Here is a 19,052-nt window from a genome sequence, read left to right on the forward strand (position 1 = left end):
TACGTCTTTGGTGTAAAATCTGATTATACTGAATATTGTATGTCAGGGTTCCAAGTAACACCCCCAACGAAAGAAGACTCCGAGGCCTGAGTTTCCTCAAAATTCCATTTTATTAGAGATATCATATTGGCACTGAAAGCTTCCAGATTTTCCCCACCCAAATGAAAGTTCATGTCCCATCCCAGCACCCACATGTCCATCACATGATCTAATCAGACACCATCCAAAACTGGAGATACCACTCAGTCACCTCATCGCAGCTACAGGGCAACATGGCCTTGACTTTCTGAGAAAGAATGTTATTTTGATTGTATATCACTCACTCTCTATATAATTCCCCCCTCCCATTTTCTCAATGTGGGAAAATGTGGCAGGTCTGAAGGCCCAAATGTAAAAGATGGCTTCCAGATCTGACAATTGTATATGTTTGTGAATAAACTAATTTGTGGATGAGCCAACCCTCACATTTCTAACTTTTAAAATACCACGAAAATTGCACCGCCTACAGATAAGTCGATCCTTGAAATTTTTGTGTGTTTTAATTTTTATAATTGACTTATCCAGGAATAATCCCCAGCTTAGCCATTTTTCATGGTGTTTTGTTTGAAAATTAAAGAATCAATTTATTCAGGGATGGGCTTACAGTGAATTTATTTCTATATACGTTAAGAAGCATTACTGCATATTCTTATGGATAAATCCATCTGTGGATAATCTGAACCCAATTTCTGGAGTATATTTTGGTATCTAAAATTCTCAGTTTATTCATGAGTACATGTGTTTGTCTAGCTTCTACTCATTCAAGAAGTATGCAGGCTGATCTCATTTTTGATGCTCAAGAAATAAATGTAATCAAATAAAATAACATATACCTTTTTTTTCACCGTGGGATGAGAGGAAAAAGAGAAAAATAGAGACATATTAATCATAATTGTTGAACTATATTCCTTCACAGAGCAATATGGAAAATGTTTCAAAACTAATGACCATGTTCATATCTTCAACACATTATCTCAATTATTTTGGAAGTGCTTTAAGCTTCAAATAGCTCAGTTTTAAGGACACAAGAGTGAAATCTTCCAAAATGGTTGAAGCAGCCCAATTCACATTCAGGATAGGAGATTTCCACTCCACAGTCCTTTTAGATGGAACAGACAGAGAGACAGCAAATTCAATGAAGATTGCAGACTTGAATCTGGGATTGCCTTAGTCCCGTACCACCACATTAACCTCTTTATCACATGATAATTTTGTGGTAAATAACTTTGCTGTCATTATGAGATTACTGCAGTATGCTTCAAATCATACAAGAAAATAAAAGGTTTTGCTTTTGCCCTGTCTCAGTGTGTGCATGTGTCAGAAAAACCCAGTCATTAATCTTGTTGGATAGGAATAATCAAAATTGTAGGCCAACATATCTGAACGGCATTGGGCAGAGGCTCGGGTTTGTTTGTTTTTTACAACCTGATATAGCTCTGCTATCTTTATAGCCACTGCAGCTCCCTTTCTCCATAGTTACAGTTTACGAAGTGGCGCACATCCAGGCTATAGAGTATTTTCTCTAGAAGAGACTTAACCTGTAATTCCATTCTGTGCCATCCTAAACTCAGAGCATTTGTTTTGTGGATGGACAGAACGGGGGTGGTGGTGGTGGTGGTGTTATACTTTAGAGAGAGATTCTGTGAAATGTTTTGCCTGGCCTAGATGCATTTGGAGCAACATCAGATCTAAAACCCTTCTTCCTCTGTTAATAAACTCTTCTTGCTTTTTTTCCCCTCAGTGAGGACAGAGTCATCGAACATTACATTAAGAATAAGGGGCTGACTAGAGGACAAGCGATTGTTCAGTAAGTGTTTTATTCAGCTCTTTTAATGGTATGTGGGAATGACCTTGGAAGACAAGTCAATGAGACACAACCAAGGGTTAACTGATAAAAGGCTGCTTAGCCCCCCTCAGCAGGAATGTGGGGTGGGCAAAAGGTGCAGAAGAAACCCTCTCTAATTTTTAGACTCTAAAGAGAGGAAGGAGAAGACCTGTCAGACTTGCAAGATTCTGTTAATGTAACCTTACCAAAAAAAAGTAGAATTGCCTCTTCTGGTTGTGTTTCCTATCTGGTTTATCTCATAAGGCAAACTTCTATTAATGGGAGAAGTTACAGCACAGAACAGATTTTAGCCCTGTTTGAACTATTGACAACTATTGTGATTGAGGCTGACACTTTCTGAGTACAGTAATCCATGTAGTTCCAAAGCTTGTTTTTGTCCTATCTCTGCAACCCTGAGGAACTGAGGGAATGTTTTAGACTGCCTCATTATCTTCCAGCATATTGCTCTTCTTCCTCCATGTCCATGCTATCCTCTCACTTAAGGTTGATAGCATATTTATCCACTTAACAATGCCTTCCAACCTAGAGATAAACCAGAAACCAATCCATCAGCAAAAGTTGTATAAGCAAATGTATCCTATGAGTGGATGCTTAATGGATCAGGCCTATGGGATTCAAACATTTTATTGTTCAGATTTATGTCATGCACAGTATTGGAATAAGGGAATGAACTTGGGAAAAGGCGAGGAAAGATATGGTACCTAGGAAATAATCAGATAACAGAGGCAGCAGCCCCCCATAGATTAACAGTTAGAAGAAGAAACTGCCCAGTCGATCAAACATTTAAAACTGGAGGTGAGAAGTTTTGTACTGTCATACTTGCAAGATTTATGTAGCCTTACAATAAAAGTACATTTAACTCATTTGGTCTTATTTTCCCGTCTGGTGTACTTGGGGAGGCTGACATGCACTCAAAGTGGCCAAGTTACATTTACAATGAAGCTGATTTAGAAGAACTGAACACTCCCAAGAGCTAAACTTGGATAAGAATCTAGACTAGTATTGAAGAGAGTTCAATTGCTAGAATTGAAGCCAAGTTCTTGATGGAGTTCAGTTGTTATAACAAGGGAATACTTTCAGGGAAGTACCTGGCAACCCCAAGAGCTTCAGAGGGATTGAGGGCAGAAGGGGGTTATAAAAAAAAAAGCCTGGTTCTAGTTTAATAGTCTCCTTTGAAATGTTAACTAGTTTGTTGCTGTGCTTGAACTTGTTTGTACACAGACTATTAATGTTGATTGATGCTTTATATAATTAAAGCATCTAAAACATTTTGATGTGAAACCTAAAATTCTTCCCAGTCCTTTTGTGAAGCAGTTGGGCAGTTTCAAAATTAGGTATCTAGAATCAATGAATCCAAAGACATCACTTAGGTAATGTGTATTAATGGAAGATATTACTGAAGAAGCTGTATATATATCCATGCAGGTACATGAAGTTGGTTGAAGCTCTGCCTACTTATGGAATCCATTATTATGGAGTGAAGGTTAGTGAGTACTGGAAAACAAAACTGAGTAAACTGTCTGTTGTATGTATTTTTTTTTTCTTCTAATAAAAGCAACTCATTTGAACAAAATGAGATGCTCTCATGTTCTAGTGCCCCATTTAAAGACTTTTAACATTTTCAGCTCAGCAATTTTTATCATGAGAACGTTTTGATTTCTCGTCATCTTTCATTCTCTTCAGAAACAAGTTCTTTACTCATACAGCTGTTTGTGATTTGGCTTCCCTGGATCCACCTTGAGCACTTTGAGTGGAGTCTGCGTGAATGCAGATCTTATACTTAGGTTATGGTTTTCAATAATCATTCATCAGATGATCAGGAGATGGCAAGGACTTTGGCTTAAGGTCCTGGAGAATTGCTAGTCATAGGAAATAATGAAAAGACTACATGAACATGGAGTGTCTTTCTTTGTTTTTAAGAAATAACAAAAATAGGGCAGGAAGGGCATTGTTAACATATTGCAAGATTTAGCATGTTAATTTTTTATTTAGAATGCCTAGCATACAGTATTTAACTTCCTATAATTTATTCAAGAGCGTTTTTTTTTACTCATTCAGAGCTACAGTGTTAGTTGATTAGAATAATGCAAATAGCATTGTGCATCTCTGAATAAAACCTTCAGAAGCTAGTACTTACGTTACATTAATGTGGCTAGCATTCAAAGAGACATACAGTTATATTAATAACAAAGCAAATAAATCCATGCCATCTAAAACTCCACTCAAACTGTAATGAGTTTGCTGAATATGTATATGAACAGCAACACTCCTATTCAGACATCCCTCCAGAGGCATAGATATCATCTGGGCATACTTAGGCTTTTCTCTATATGTAGATTGACCCTGCGTAGCGAATGAGCACTTTTTCAAACTTTTCAAAAACGTCTTCTGTTTCACAAATCCCCATTTTGAAAGGGAATTTAGACATCCCTAAATGAAATAGTTTTTTCCCCATGTTTTCCACATTTTATAGCCTCAGTATATTGTAGAACTTTTTCATTTTCCTGGAACGCTCATATTTACACCGTGGGTAAAAAATGTTGCAGAATAGAGTGGGTTAAGAGCTGTGGTGGCACAGTGGTCAAAAACAGCCAGCAGTCAGCAGGCTACTTCTGCTGCCTGCCGGCTGCCTGCAATTTGGCAATTCCAATCTCACCAAGCTCAAGGTTGATTCAGCCTTCCATCCTTCTGAGGTGGGTAAAATGAGGACCCAGATTGTTGGGGGCAATAGGCTGACTCTGTAAACTGCTTAGATAGGATTGCAAAGCACTGTTAAGTGGTATATAAGTCTAAGTGCTATTGCTATTTGGGCCTGATGGATGTGCTCATTTGTTGGCATCTACCGGTATTGAATAAATTGTGACATGGCGGAGCAAAAGCCTTCCATTATTGAAAGTGCTGTTGGCAATTTCCTTGCAGCACAACTGTCAGTCCTTTAAAATGGGGCCTTAAACTGGGATATGGCCTGGAGATGGCATTTAAGCTATTAGATCTAAAGCCACTCTGTTCCCCGGGAGGATTACAATAACAGCATCTTATTTTAGCAGCTTAGAATGGCTTTCCAAAACTTCCCTCTAAAATAAAATGAGCAAAAATCACTTTGGGGTTTTTTTAGGGGGAAAAAGTGGAGTCAACTTCATACATAAATTGTGTTTGGATTCTCTGGTTTGCTTAGTTCTCCTTTAATTTATTTTTGCTGGTTTTGAGCTAGAGGTATTTGGTTAATTTTAGCCACAAACAATTTAATAATACAGTAATTTAGCCAACCTCCTCCCCTTCTTTTTGTTGTGCTTTTGATGACTTCATGGACAGGTCTGTGCATTTTTCTTGGCAACCTGCAGTAGTGGTATTCTCACTGGCTGGCTGCCAGGATGTTTTTCAATTTTTTAATCTAGGGATGAAAGAAAGTAACTGGCCCAAAGTCACCCAACCTCCTCCATGCTTAAGGAAGCATCAGAACCAGCATCTCCTTATTCCTGGTCCAGCACTTTAACAAATATCTCACTAGCTCTTTTAACGTACTTTACAAAGTTACTTTAAAAAGTTATGGAAGTGATGCCTTATTTCAGGGTTCCCCAAACTTTCTAGGTTAGCGGTTCGAGGGGGAGGTGTGCGAATGGTCCGTGACGCTCGTGGCGATGGTAGCGGTCTCACGGTGACCCAAGCACACGCACTGGCTAGCCACTCATGGGGCCCAGTGGCCAATGAGCCACAGCCCACAGATTGGGAACCCCTGCTTTATTGTACAGTACTATGGTTTACTGTTTTGTTGCTTGAAAAAGAGCTCATCCAAAACCATTCCCACCGACACTGACAGGGCAAGCCACTACAATATAAACAGAGCAAACCTCAGTGCTTACTAGCACTGATTATGTTACCTAGTTTGTAATGAAATGTCTGCAAGAAAACAACCCAGCTCAGAGAACACCAAGGACCCCTCATTTCAAGCTTGAACTACAAATATTCTCCCTTATTGGATAGAGCGCTATGGAAGATGAAGTCTAGTGCGCTCACCAAGAAAATATGTCAGCCCGATATTTGCTCTTAAAATAAACAATAACTATTTGTGCTAACCTTGTGCTTTTTCACATGTGCATTTAAGGTAATTTATGGACTTCAAGCTGAATAAAGTGTACGTTTGAGTAAATACATATGGAACTGTGCAAAGTGTATACACAGCCCATTCCTTTCTCTCAACAGTTCAGCCTTATTTTGGACTTGTCCCTCATCGAGTCTTCTTTTACAGTTGCTGCTCACCTCCCACAGATTTTCTTCCATGTCTGCCCCACCTCTAGCCATGGTTTCAAAGAATACAGCAGCTTCTCTTCCCTACTGCTCTGTGGCTGTTTGCATAGCATCTTCCAGCTGGGAAAGGAATAGCAGACCCCTTCAAACAATAAACCTCCTCTGTCAGCTGCAGGTGTGCTAACAAAGGGCTGCCTTCAATCTCCCTAACCTGCTTATACTTGTTCCAGGATGAAATAAAGAAACCTTATATCAACTCTGAAGTTTTTTGACTCTTGCTAAAGCCTTAGAACTTCTATTCTTCTCTGTCATAGGATAAACAAGGCATCCCGTGGTGGCTTGGGATCAGTTATAAAGGAATTGGCCAGTACGACTTACAAGATAAAGTCAAACCTAGAAAAGTAAGTCCATCTGCGTATATATGCATTTGTCTTCGTAATATATAAATGGAAAGGAACTATGTTGCGCCTTTTTTCCCCTTGTTATTCAGCAAAAGAAAAGTATTTCTTAATTCTAGAGCAGTTTCCCACAGTCTGACTTTCTCGAGGTGTAATGGACTACAGTTTCCACCAAGGTGGCCAAACTGGGAATATGAGAATTGTAGTCCAGTAAACATCTGGAGAACATCAGAATAGAGAGACTGTTCTGGTCTATTGAAATAATTGGAGCCAGTAAAAATGGTTTTAGAGTGAATGAAGCACATATTTTCTTTGTTTTGCATTATATTTTAATTGTGTGTATGTTCCATGAACTTCCCAGATTACTGGTCAGATGCCTGAGATGCCTCCCAGCAGGATTTAAAATAGTAACCTACTAACTTTTCTCCCCATCCTATCCTTGCAACTGATATTAAAAGATATTCTGTAAAGCAACAGGAAGATTCCATATAGCCATCATGAGTTCATTAATTTGGCTAATTCATCATGAAATCATAGCAATGGGTTCCATAGTTTAATGAAGTGTTGTGTGAAGACGTACATCCTTCTACTGCCAGAACACTTCACTGATTGACTCTTGGTTCAAGTATTATATGGCAGGGAGGAAAAATGTTTTCAATGTACTTCCTTTACAACACGCATCATTTTATATTAAATTCTATGAAATAGATTAGGAACATGTTTTCCAAGTTAAATTGTTCCAACTCTTCTAACTTTTGCTTGGACAGAAGATTAGGTTACAAGGTAACTATTGTGATTGTTCCTGCCAAGTCAGGAAATCTCAACTGCGGTGTCTTATTTATACTTCTATCCTCCCCACAAATTTCTGCTCTTCTCTGAAATGCTAAGCAGTTTTTCAAAACAACATTTTGTGCCTGCATATGAAACACAATCTCAATTGATGTATTTTCTACATGTGAGAGTGCAGGGGAAAAGAGGTACTTGTTCTGTTCCATACAAAGCTTGTAGGACAACTGAGATGGGATATCTATACATAGAAATTGCCTCATCATTATTTCTTGAACAAAGAATAAATATCTGGAATGAGTTCTGAAGACCTTGGGAGTAAACTCTATGCTAGCTATATGGAGAAAACTCAAACTATGGTAGTGTGCCATAGGGGAAACACACCTTATGTGTTTTTTTTTCTTCCCAGCCTTTTTGCTTTATGTTGAAATCCAAGCTGGAAGCTGCTTATTTTGATGTTCCTCTTGTCCTCAGAATATTTTGGGTTTAACAGCTTGTACATGTTTTCTTTTGATTGCACAATTTGCTCTCCTTGGAACATAAGTGACGCATATAATGGAGTGATACATCTAGTTAGCTTTCTAGAAAATAGTTGCATCTTCAGGAACCCCAATGTGTGGGGAAGTAGATAGATCAGATCTTCTAAATCTGTTTTGTCTCCTGTCCTTGTTAACATTTACATAAAACAGACAGAAAAGTTTCTGTAAAATATGGGGGTTGGGAGTTATCAGCTCCTTTTCCCCCCAGATAGATGAGTGAATGAGAAAAGTGATTTCAATCCTGTTAAAATGTCATCCTGATGTTCAAGTTTCCTAGCAGATTTGTGTGCAGCCTCTTTTAACAGAGTAACATGATATATGAGAATCTTTGCTGCTCATGGGTGGTCCCCCCACTCACATTGCATTTTGGGGCCTCGTGCAGCACCCTGTGCCCGGTTTTGCTTCCAGGTTGGTGCAGGAGGCCTTCCAGGCCCAAAACGAGGCATGGTAGCGCATACGTCGCCCCCCCCATGCCCCGTTTTGGCTTCCAGCATGCAACCTGGAAGCCAAAAATGGGTGAGACGGGTGGAGCACATGCGTGGGGCATGGGGGGTCACACGCTTATGTGTAGGGCACCTGGGAGGAGCACATGCGTAGCGGGTGGGGGGGGCATGCATTGCATTATGGCTACGGGTGTGTGCTGTTGTGTGAGCACGTGTGCGCTTTCAGCATGCAACAACAAAAAGGTTACCCATCACTGATGTAAGCTCTTCCCGTGAATTTCTTCATTTCTCATATATTCTGTATCACCCTCGTGATTTCTTATTGTATTGTAATAATAGTCAAACATTATTCCTTAACCTCTAGTTTGAATATAAAATTCTGGAACTAGGAAATTTATTATTTTGAGTTTGGTGTGACTTTGCAAACAGTTTTGAGTTTACTCTCTGCTGAGCTTTTGTAAGCCCTATTTGTCTCAAAGGGTGCATCCATGTAGCTTCAGTTTCATGTACTGAGAATACTTATGAGGGCAACTGGGGAGATCCAATGATCATTAATAGAGTGTCCTTTCTTAAACCCATATGGTGACAGAGAAACTACTGTTGCCCATCCAGTTTATTTTGATCATCTCCAGAAATAATATTAGTGTCTCAACTGATTGGCTTTGTAATATATCAACAAACATAAGCTTGGTGGTATTGTCCAATCTCTCATTTATATCTTTATTCACACTGCATTTGTATATTCTGTAAAAAAAAAAAAAACCCACCTTTTGTGAATAAATGTACTGAGAATGCCATGACAAACTGATGTGATCTTCAGGGCAAAATAATAAATAAAATTTGAAAAAGAAAACTTAAATTTAGGAAGCAGGGGCATGTCAGATTCATTTTCATCATCAAAATATCTAGTGGTTCATAGCTAGTCTAAATTGGATTATTAGTTTTTAATGTGGACATTAGCCCAAATTTACCCAGTCTCTGCTTAATTTCAGAAATAACGTTAATGAATCTAAAAGCATCATTATTATCAACATACCAATCTTTGCACTTTGATGAAGTGCATTTGATATCTCTGCTTAGAACCTCTGAAGAGAAGAATTTTCTTAAATTTTTTCTTAGAATCCATTGATTTCATCTTCACTGTGGATGAAGTATACCCCATTTACAATGACTTGTATAGTTTTAATCAGAAAGTTCTAAATCTGAAAGTTTGAAAGGAGCAGGAAACACAATTCAACCTTCCGACTTCCCAGATAGCAGCAGGATACCGTATTAATTTCTCAAGAAGGGAAAAGAGCAGACATATTTGGCTTTGTTTGGGGAGAATTAATGTGAATCGGGGCAGGAGGAGACACACTGCTTCTATTCCCACATTGATCTCCATCATGCTGCTCAAAAATGCTTTGTCTGTTGCAGTGCCTATCCTTTAGATAGAATACCATTCTTTGTGAGATTCAGATGGCTCCAACCTTATCAGTATTTTAAAACAGTTATTCTCACAGGCCTGGAACTGGCATCTAAAGTTTGCCTAGTTGCATGGCTTATATCTGTAGGATGAATGTCGCTGGGGGGCTCCACTGCATTAAAGATCTCATGGGATCTATTTTTGCTGGGTTTTATTGCTATGGTTTTAATCTATTCTTAGCTGTCCTGTGTCGTGAAGAAAGATGGGCAGCCATATAAATTGTATCTAAGTTTGTATAAATAAATCTAACAATTATGGTGGTGCAGTTTCTACTCATTGTCTGGTGTGTATTATATGCAGTGATGGGGAATTAAGAGCTAGAAGTGAAGCAATTACAGGTCAAAAAGTGCACAAGCGGATTCAAAGACCAGCTGGACGGCGGGAGGTGTACACACATGCACAATGGAACTAGGCTGGGGCAATGGCTGGTGTGCCCGCAGAGAGGGCTCTGTGTGCCATCTGTGGCACGTGTGTCATAGGTTTGCCATCACGGGCTTACATCATTCTTTAAGAATCATGGTTGGTTATCAGAAAGACAACATTGAACAAAACAGTCTGCAAGGCTCTGGAGTCTGGAGTATACATGCAAGCAAAAGAATTAAATAATATGCCCAGTAAAAAAATTTGGATCATTGTTTGAATACATCAGGCAGCTGTCAGACAGTCTTGACCATAACTACCAGTGCTGCATGTAATGTTTTTGCAGGATTAAATGTCATTGTGGTTTTTAATGAATGGATAATGTGTTATTATTTCTTGGCCTGGAACTTGTCCAAGAAACTAACATCTTAACCTATGCAATTGAAGTACCTTTGTCGGTGAAGATACTCAGCCATCCAGGTAGAGTTGTCTGGAAGCTGAAGCATAGCAACTGGACTTCTTTTCTTATTGGTTCGAAAGATTCTGCTACTTATCCAAGTAGCTTCTTCTATCTGAGCAAGTTTGTTAGGGGGACACAGGGAAGTTTCATTTCTCATCTAATCTGGACAGGCTCCTTAGGTGAGTAAGCAAAAAGTCATTGGTATGTAAATGTTCCAACTGCTAAATCCTTACCCCTAGCTAGGTTGATAAGAGTGACCTCCCTGGTGAACCTTTGAAGTGGTCTTAGTCTTTCTGGGGACTGATGAAAGAGCAACATAAAAATTGGAGTACCGGTTGTGTTTGAGGCCTCCACTCCTATTGAGGGAAAGTTTTTCCATTTTGACCCAAATGAATTTCTTCATTTCTTTCTTCTTCCTAGTTTCTTCTGTAAGATCTTGAAATGGGCTGATTTATCCAAAGGATCCTAGTGTTTGAGTGTTGCACGCTCAGTGTTACGTTATTATTTAACACAGTTAAATATAACATTGAAAGGAGGAAAAATACATTTTAAAATATGTCCTGCCATATTTTAAAGCTATATTACCATTTTCTCATCTTCATTTTGTTTTCAATAAATTCACCATTTTACAGGACAATTAGGCAACTCGTACATGATACAGCCATAAAAAGGATGCTGGTTACAAAAGTCATATCTTATTTGCAGCATCATAGACATTATGTTTCCCATTTACCAGTCCCTGTGGAAGAATAGCAACATAAATGTATTTATCTTGCTTCCTAGAGGCTTCTGGCTGGTTATTGTGGGTAGGGAATATTGGAACAGATAAGGGTCATCTGGTGGAACAAGTGGATGGGTCTTGGTGCTGTGAGTGACAGGGGTTGCATTTCACCGCAAAACAAACACACTGCAGTTCTTTTGACAACACAATATGCATTTGCACAGCTCCTAAATAGTATTCAATGTGGAAGGAAGTGAGAGAAGCCAATGTTATTGGCTTTAATTCTAAGAAACAATGGCTCCTTTTAAAGTAGGAGGTAATGGAAGTGATGAGAGTATATACGGTTTCTTGACACAAAGGGTGGTTCTATGTTTGCTCTGTTTCACTCTTAAAAAGTAAGTGGTTATGCTAATTCTGGTTGCTGGGAGAAATGGGTATGTATGTTTGGCAAGGGTGAGTTGTATATACTCTGGTCAAATGTGTAGAGCAAGTGGGATTTAGCAGCTCTCCTTGGGACATAAAGGGAAAGTGTTCTCTGCAATCTCAGGTCAGTTGTAATCTATGAAAAAAATATCTGAAGCTGCTCTATTTGCTAGGGTACTCGGGTACACACACCATCCCTGTAAAACTGGTCTCCACGGATAAAGATATTGTATATACGTGCTAAAGGCAAAAGATTGAATGATGTTTGTTCTCTTTCAATCTGAAAGAGAACATTCTAACTCCATACATCTTCACATCTCTAGTCAGTTGTTCTTACAAAACTTAGTAACTGGCTCTATAACAAACCATAGTACGGGGGTGTCAAACTCAAGGCCTGGGGGCTGGATCTGGCCAGCGGGATGCTTAGATCTGGCCCACCGGGCCACCCTGGAAACAGCGAAGGACTATCCTGCAGTACCTCTGCCAGCAAAAATGGAGCTCTGGTTTCACTGGCAGGGGGTTGCAGGAGGCTGTTGCAGCTGAAAACTGAACTCGGGAGCCCGTTTTCACTGGCAGAGCACTTGGGCCACCACAGGCGCCCTGACAAAAGTGATGTTGGCTGGCCATGTCCTCCCCGCGCCCTCCCCCGAGGTCAAACAAAACCCTGATGTGGCCCTCAATGAAATCGAGTTTGACACCCCTGTCATTGTATATACAGGTAATCCTCTATTTACAACCATTCATTTAGTAACTGTTTGAAGATACAATGGCACTGAAAAAAATGACCGTTTCCTACCTTTGCAGGATACCCATAATCACGTGACTAAAATTTAAGCACTTGGCAACTGACTTGTATTTATGACGGTTGCAGAGTCCTGGGTCATATGATCACCTTTCACGACGGTTTAATAAAGTCAATGGGGAAGCCGGTTTCCCTTAACGATTGTTACTAGCTTAACTGCAGTGATTCACTTAACAACTGTGACACGAAAGGTTGTAATCTGGGGCAAAATTAACAATTTAATTAGCAATAAAATTTTGGGCTCAGTTATGATTATAAGTTGAGGGCTGCCTGTATTGAGATATTTTGCAGGATTTAGAGCTGCAATATGTCCAAACTCACTTTCCCTTTGTTCATTTGGAAGGCAGTGCTGATGTTACAGCAGTTTTCCTTGAGGTATTTCAGACAGTTTCTCCAGTTAGCTTAAAAAGTGTTGGGTACTTCTTTCTCTGGCTATATTCCAGCTGGGTAACTCAGTGTGTTCTCTTTATCACTGCCCCTTAATCAATTCTGCATTCTTTTAAGATGCTGTCAGAGAAGAGATTAAACAATTATTAGTTTCTATGTACAACCTGAGAATAACCCTCTTCTAGACCAAGGTAGGGAAAAGGGATACAACTCGACTGCTTTTATTTCAGAAACTTTTTTAAAAAGCAAATTTAATTGGCTGCTGTATCTTCCACCATATTCTGCTTCTTCCTTCTATGATAGTGGCCTACTATCAGTTCTCTTTTTCTACAGAAAGGACAATGAAAGGCTAACATTTTATATATTTGCTAAACAAATTATATGGTCAGCCCATTCACACACAATCTGAGTAGCTCACAAAAATAAAACTCCACATTAAATAATCCATCGATCTCCCAGTGAATCAGTTGGATTGGGACTAGGAGACCCAGGTTGGTCAGTCTCTGTGTCTGTCTGTATGTCAGTCAGTCTGTCTCTCTTTCTCTCTCTCTCATTCTCTCTCTCTCACACACACACCCCAACCAGCGTCAGTCAGTCTGCCTGTCTGTCTGTCTGTCTCTCTCACTCTCACTCACTCTCTCTCTCTCTCTCTCACACACACACACATCAACCAGCATTGCTGTCAATTAAATTCTGATGTAGGCCATACTTTATCTTCTGCTAGTTCCAGGGAAGTATAACATAGAACATTTGTAACTATACTTATTGACTTTATCAAACTTAGAAAAAAACAAAAATAAATGTATATTTATCCACCAGTAAATCTTATTAAGATTAGTGGGATGTCTGAGCAAATATGGATAGCATTCTAGTAGTTATCCTAAATAAGAACATTCTAATTAGTTACCTTAAATAAAGATAATCACATAGCTAAATTTTTGGCAACTGAAATGATAATAAGCAAGTATTGATTTTGTCTAGGGAAAGAAGGACTAGGAGTGACATGATAGCAGAGTTCCAATATTTGAGTGGCTGCCCCAAAGAACCAAAGGATGGAAAATAAACAAGGAGAGAAGCAACCTAGAACTAAGAAGAAATTTCCTAATAGTGGGAACAATTAACCAGTGGAACGGCTTGCCTCCAGTAGCTATGGGTGCTCCATCACTAGAGACTTTTAAGAAAAGATTGGACAGCCACTTGCCTGGAATGATATAGAATATCCTGCTTGTCAGGGAGTTTGACTAGAAGATCTGCAGGGTTCCTTCCAACTCCGTTATTCTGTTACATGAATAGTACCAATGTGCTGAACTATCATGCCATAGTTATTTATGCCAGAACAGTTAAAATCTGATAAGGCAAATCCTTGGGTAAATAGGAATCTCAGAATTTCTCATTGTCCTCATGAAAATCTATCCATGGGACATGAAGCCAAAAAACCACAGTGCAGATGAGATATGGCAAAACAGATTGACAGAGTGAAACGACTTTATTCAACTACAATATATCTTGAAAATATATTGAGAGAGGTTGGACTGCAAGGAGATGAGCGTTATTTTAAAATTGGAGGAAGTAATTCAGTAATGCTGCACAACCCTGATATTATTTTACTATTTGAAAATGCAAATGATCTGCAGTGCTAGTAATGGAAGTCAAGGAGGCATTCAACAAATAAACACTGTGATTAAATATAAAGATCAAATCAATAAAAATACATCGAGCAACCAGCCTTAGAATGGACAATGAAGACATTGAAGTGATAGATCCTGCCTTTTAGGATCAAGCATCAAGAGTAGAGGAACCAGAAGTCAGGAAATATGCTTAGTAGCAAAGCATAGTTGGATATTAGACTTAGTAGAATAATACTTGGGGAAAAAATGTCTGTATTTACTATAGAATCTTGCAGATAATATTTTCCCTGTGACACTCTGTTGAAGGAAAAGTTGGACTTTGAAGGTGCAGGATTGAAAGAGTAGTGTCACTTTTGAAACTCAGTGTTAGAGAAGACCCTTGGGAATACCATGGATAGTCAGTCAGACAAACCAATAGATCATTGAACAAATGAATCTAGAATTCTCATTTGAGCCCAGACTCAAATTATCATACTGTCCTGTGAAACATTCCACAAAGTTCTAGCTGTATTGAAAAGATCCTTATATTGGGAAAGTTTAGAAGGAAAGAGAAGAGAATGTGAGCCCTATAAGGTAGATCACATCAATAAACTGACTACATATGAAGACAAATTACTTTTTTTTAGGAGTATAAGACTCACCTTTCTTCCTTCCCCCCCACCCCCCAAAAAGAGGGTGAAAATCTGGGTGCGTCTTATACACTTAATGCATCATTTTTGGCCTCACGAAACCCCGCCCCCTTAACAAAAATGGATGTGCAGAGGGTTTGGGAAGCCTGCAAAGGGTTCCTAGGGGCTGAGGAGGGCAAAAATGAGCGAAAATTGGTCATTTTTTGCTCGTTTTTGTCCCACCAGCCCCCACTCTACAAGCCTCCCAAAGCCTATGCATGCCCTGTTTTTTGCAAAATATTGGCCCATTTTCGCGCCCCCTCCCCCCGGAGCACTTTGCAGGCCTCAAACTCTCTGCATGCCCTGTTTTTCATAAAAAAGGGAGGCCTGCAAAGTGCAAAAAATACTGCATATTTTTAAATTTACCTCTTCAAAATCTTATGCATCTTATACTCCGGTGCATCTTATAGTCCGAAAAATTTATTGAGAAATAAATAGCAGGGGTGTCAAACTCGGGGTGTCACATCATGTTACGTATTGCAACTGTTTTCTCCTTTGCTAAATTGGGGTGGGGGGGCAGTATGTGATGCATCTGTGGGCATGGGTTTGATACCCCTGGGCTATAGTAACAGAATTTTGCAAGTCTGCTTTCATTTTATCTTCCCTCCCTCTTATAGCTCATTAGTCAGGGGGAGCCAGCCTGTCTTCCTAACACTATCTTTTTTTGTTAAGGAATGTTTCTGCCCTTGTTTCTGTAACAGCTTCTGAATATTTCCTTAAGACCATCTCCATAGCTTTCTACAGAGAATGACCATAAGCAAGATGGATAGATTTGGTTACAAAAACATATGCACATTAGAAGACCTGTGGGACTAGATTGGGGCAAATCTTATCTATGTGGAGAAAATCTATTAGTTATTCAGAGTTGACACTGATTTCATAGCATGTAATCAATCAAGGCAAGTTAGTACAAGTGGTTTCCAAATCCTGCTTATAAGGAAACTGACCAAGAAAAATTGAGTTATGACTGCATTCACCTTCGGCATGATGTAACACCAAGCTGTGGTTAATTAAACTATACATTTCTATTTCCCCTTTTTCAATTGAAGCGCTGAAAGAAGAGAAGACAGCCCAAGGCTCTGTGTCTGTTATGGCGACATATATTATGGTGATATCTAAACTTTTTCAGTAGCTACTCTATCCATTACAGAGGAAATATTTTGAAAAAAGAGAGAGATAAGATTCTTAAATATAGTTGATTATAACAAAGGTTGTAAATTAGTGGGTATTTTAAATACAGTCACTATATATAAATATTGAAAGTAAAAGATTCTTGTGTGATGTTAGACAATAAAGCAAATTAAACGCTTATTGAAAAATCTGAAAACATTTTGGAGTGAACACAATATGGGCATTTCTAAAAGATTAGTATTTTATGCTACCAACTTTGATTTTCAAAATGTGATGACAATATTATTGCTGCTTTGCTACTGTAAATAGCAATGTTTGTGGCAAGAAAGGGAAATGAGCTAAACGTTGTCTTCTCCAACGTGCCCCCCCAGTACCACATTAAAATCCCTTTAAACCAGAAGTTTCTGTCTTCAATAAATATATCCATGTGATGTTTTATTTCAGGTAGTTGAGTTATTTACTGCATATAAAAGTCCTAAATCTTTCCCAAATGATCACTGACTCAGGAATCCTGTATCCATTTGCTAACACTTAATTATAAGTAATAATATATATGTCTGTGCTGTAAATCAGAAATAGTAGAAAGCCTTGGAAAGTCTTGACGCACACTTATTATCATACTTCTCTGTAACTATTTAAAGTTTTTGATGTTTGCTTTCTCTTGAAAAGAAGATTTGCCACTTAATCCAAGAATATAGTTTACTTTTTTTTTTTTAACACAGAAACCTTTTCAAATTATCACCAGAGCGCATTACTGAAACTAAAATAGCTTCAGATTTTCATTCACTGTCCAGAATCACTTAAGTTGCAGGAATTTGGATAGATGGGAGGAATGTTATTCTTAGCATCTGCTATTCTAGGCAAAAGCTGGATAATTTGTCAGAGGCTCTGAAGGCAACATATGTCCTGAGGTAGGCTTTAGAGGCCAATAGATATGTATGCATAGCCGTGTATGGCACACAAACTCTCCCCATGCAGATATACACATATTCACACATTGTTCTCACTCCCCTGTCTACATTGCTCAATAGTTTTCTGTTCCCTTTGTTATTGGCAGCAAAAACACTATGCTATCCCTCCTAGTGAAGTAACTAAATATTATTGCCATGTCCACTAGCAGCTTTCTGAATCTGCCACTTGACAAGCAAACTTCACTGTAAGGTGTGGCAGGTGACAGATACAAGAATGACTCAACGGGCCACCTTCAATCTACACTTGCCCTATTGAGTCAACTGAGTAGCCACAACACTCCCTGAGCAATGTCGTGGTTTGCTGAGAAAGGCAGAGAGAGGCTGTTGTGGAATAGCTGTTTCTGTATTCCAGTGGTCAACAAGGTACCAGAAGAAGCATCTTCTGGGTACCTTGAAATTCCCCAAATACCATAAGGAAACTCTTTAACCTAGTTTGCCTCAAAGTTTTGATAGGAAAATAAGAATGGAAGATCCACCATATATTCCCTGTTGAACTCCTCAGTCTATAAATCTTACTAAGGTTACTTTGGATTGAGCACCAATTCTCAGAGGCTGTCTCTTGGGAATTGTGCTATTGACTGAGGGGCCTCTGAGTTTTAACTCTAGAGTGGTACCACTTTTCAAAATTGTATAAACGTTCACTTGCATTCTTAATACTAATTTAATCATCTTGATTTTGTCTTTTCTTTTTCTTACGTACATCTGAAAGTCACCTAGATCCAGCCACTTTCATAAACAATTATTTATACAATACAGTACAGTACAATACAATACAATACAATACAATAAAACAGCACAGTTGGAAGGGACCTTGGAAGTCTTCTAGTCCAACCCGCTGCCTAGGCAGGAAACCCTATACTATTTCAGACAAATGGCTATCTAACATCTTCTTAAAGACTTCCAGTGTTGGGGCATTCACAACCTCTAGAGGGAAGCTGTTCCACTGATTATTTTTTCTAACTGTCAGGAAATTTCTCTCAGTTCTAAGTTGCTTCTCTCCTTGATTAGTTTCCACCCATTGCTTCTTGTTCTACACTCAGGTGCTTTGGAGAATAGTTTGACTCCCTCTTCTTTGTGGCAACCCCTGAGATATTGGAACACTGCTATCATGTCTCCCCTAGTCCTTCTTTCCATTAAACTAGACATACCCAGTTCCTGCAGCCGCACTTCATATGTTTTAGTCTCCATATCATCTTTGTTGCTCTTCTCTGCACTCTTTCTAGAGTCTCCACATCTTTTCTAGACCGTGGTGACCAAAACTGAATGCAGTATTCCAAGTGTGGCCTTACCAAGGCATTTTAAAGTGGTATTAACACTTCACGTGATCTTGATTCTATCCCTCTCTTTATGCAGCCTAGAACTGTGTTGGCTTTTTTGGCAGCTGTTGCACGCTGCTGGCTCATATTTAAATGGTTGTCCACTAGGGCTCCAAGATCCCTTTCATAGTTACTACTGTTGAGCAAAGTACCACCTACGCTGTACCTGTGCATTTTGTTTTTCTTGCCTAAATGTAGAACCTTACTCTTATATTTATTTGTGTTTGTCATACTTATATATACCGTATTTTTCGGAGCATAAGATGCACCGGAGTATAAGATGCACCAAGGTTTTGAAGAGGCAATTAGAAACTGCAAACCTCCCAAAAATGGCCCGTTTTTCGCAAAAACGGCCCGTTTTTCGCAAAAACGGCTCGTTTTTCGCAAAAACGAGCCTGTTTTTTTTTTCCAAAAAAGCCTTCAG

The 19,052-nt window shown here is 39.0% G+C and overlaps 1 protein-coding gene across 1 annotated transcript in view; it reads left to right on the top strand.

The window, feature by feature from the left end:
* FRMD4B (FERM domain containing 4B) overlaps window positions 1-19,052 on the top strand; it is a 161,047-nt gene that overhangs the window by 94,874 nt on the left and 47,121 nt on the right. The window contains exons 9-11 of the mRNA XM_032212079.1: window positions 1,781-1,846; window positions 3,311-3,368; window positions 6,445-6,531. Coding sequence (XP_032067970.1) covers window positions 1,781-1,846; window positions 3,311-3,368; window positions 6,445-6,531 — 211 coding nt within the window. The remainder of the gene's footprint in view (window positions 1-1,780; window positions 1,847-3,310; window positions 3,369-6,444; window positions 6,532-19,052) is intronic.

Source organism: Thamnophis elegans, chromosome 2 (assembly GCF_009769535.1).
Source record: "Thamnophis elegans isolate rThaEle1 chromosome 2, rThaEle1.pri, whole genome shotgun sequence".
Classification (NCBI taxonomy): domain Eukaryota; kingdom Metazoa; phylum Chordata; class Lepidosauria; order Squamata; family Colubridae; genus Thamnophis; species Thamnophis elegans.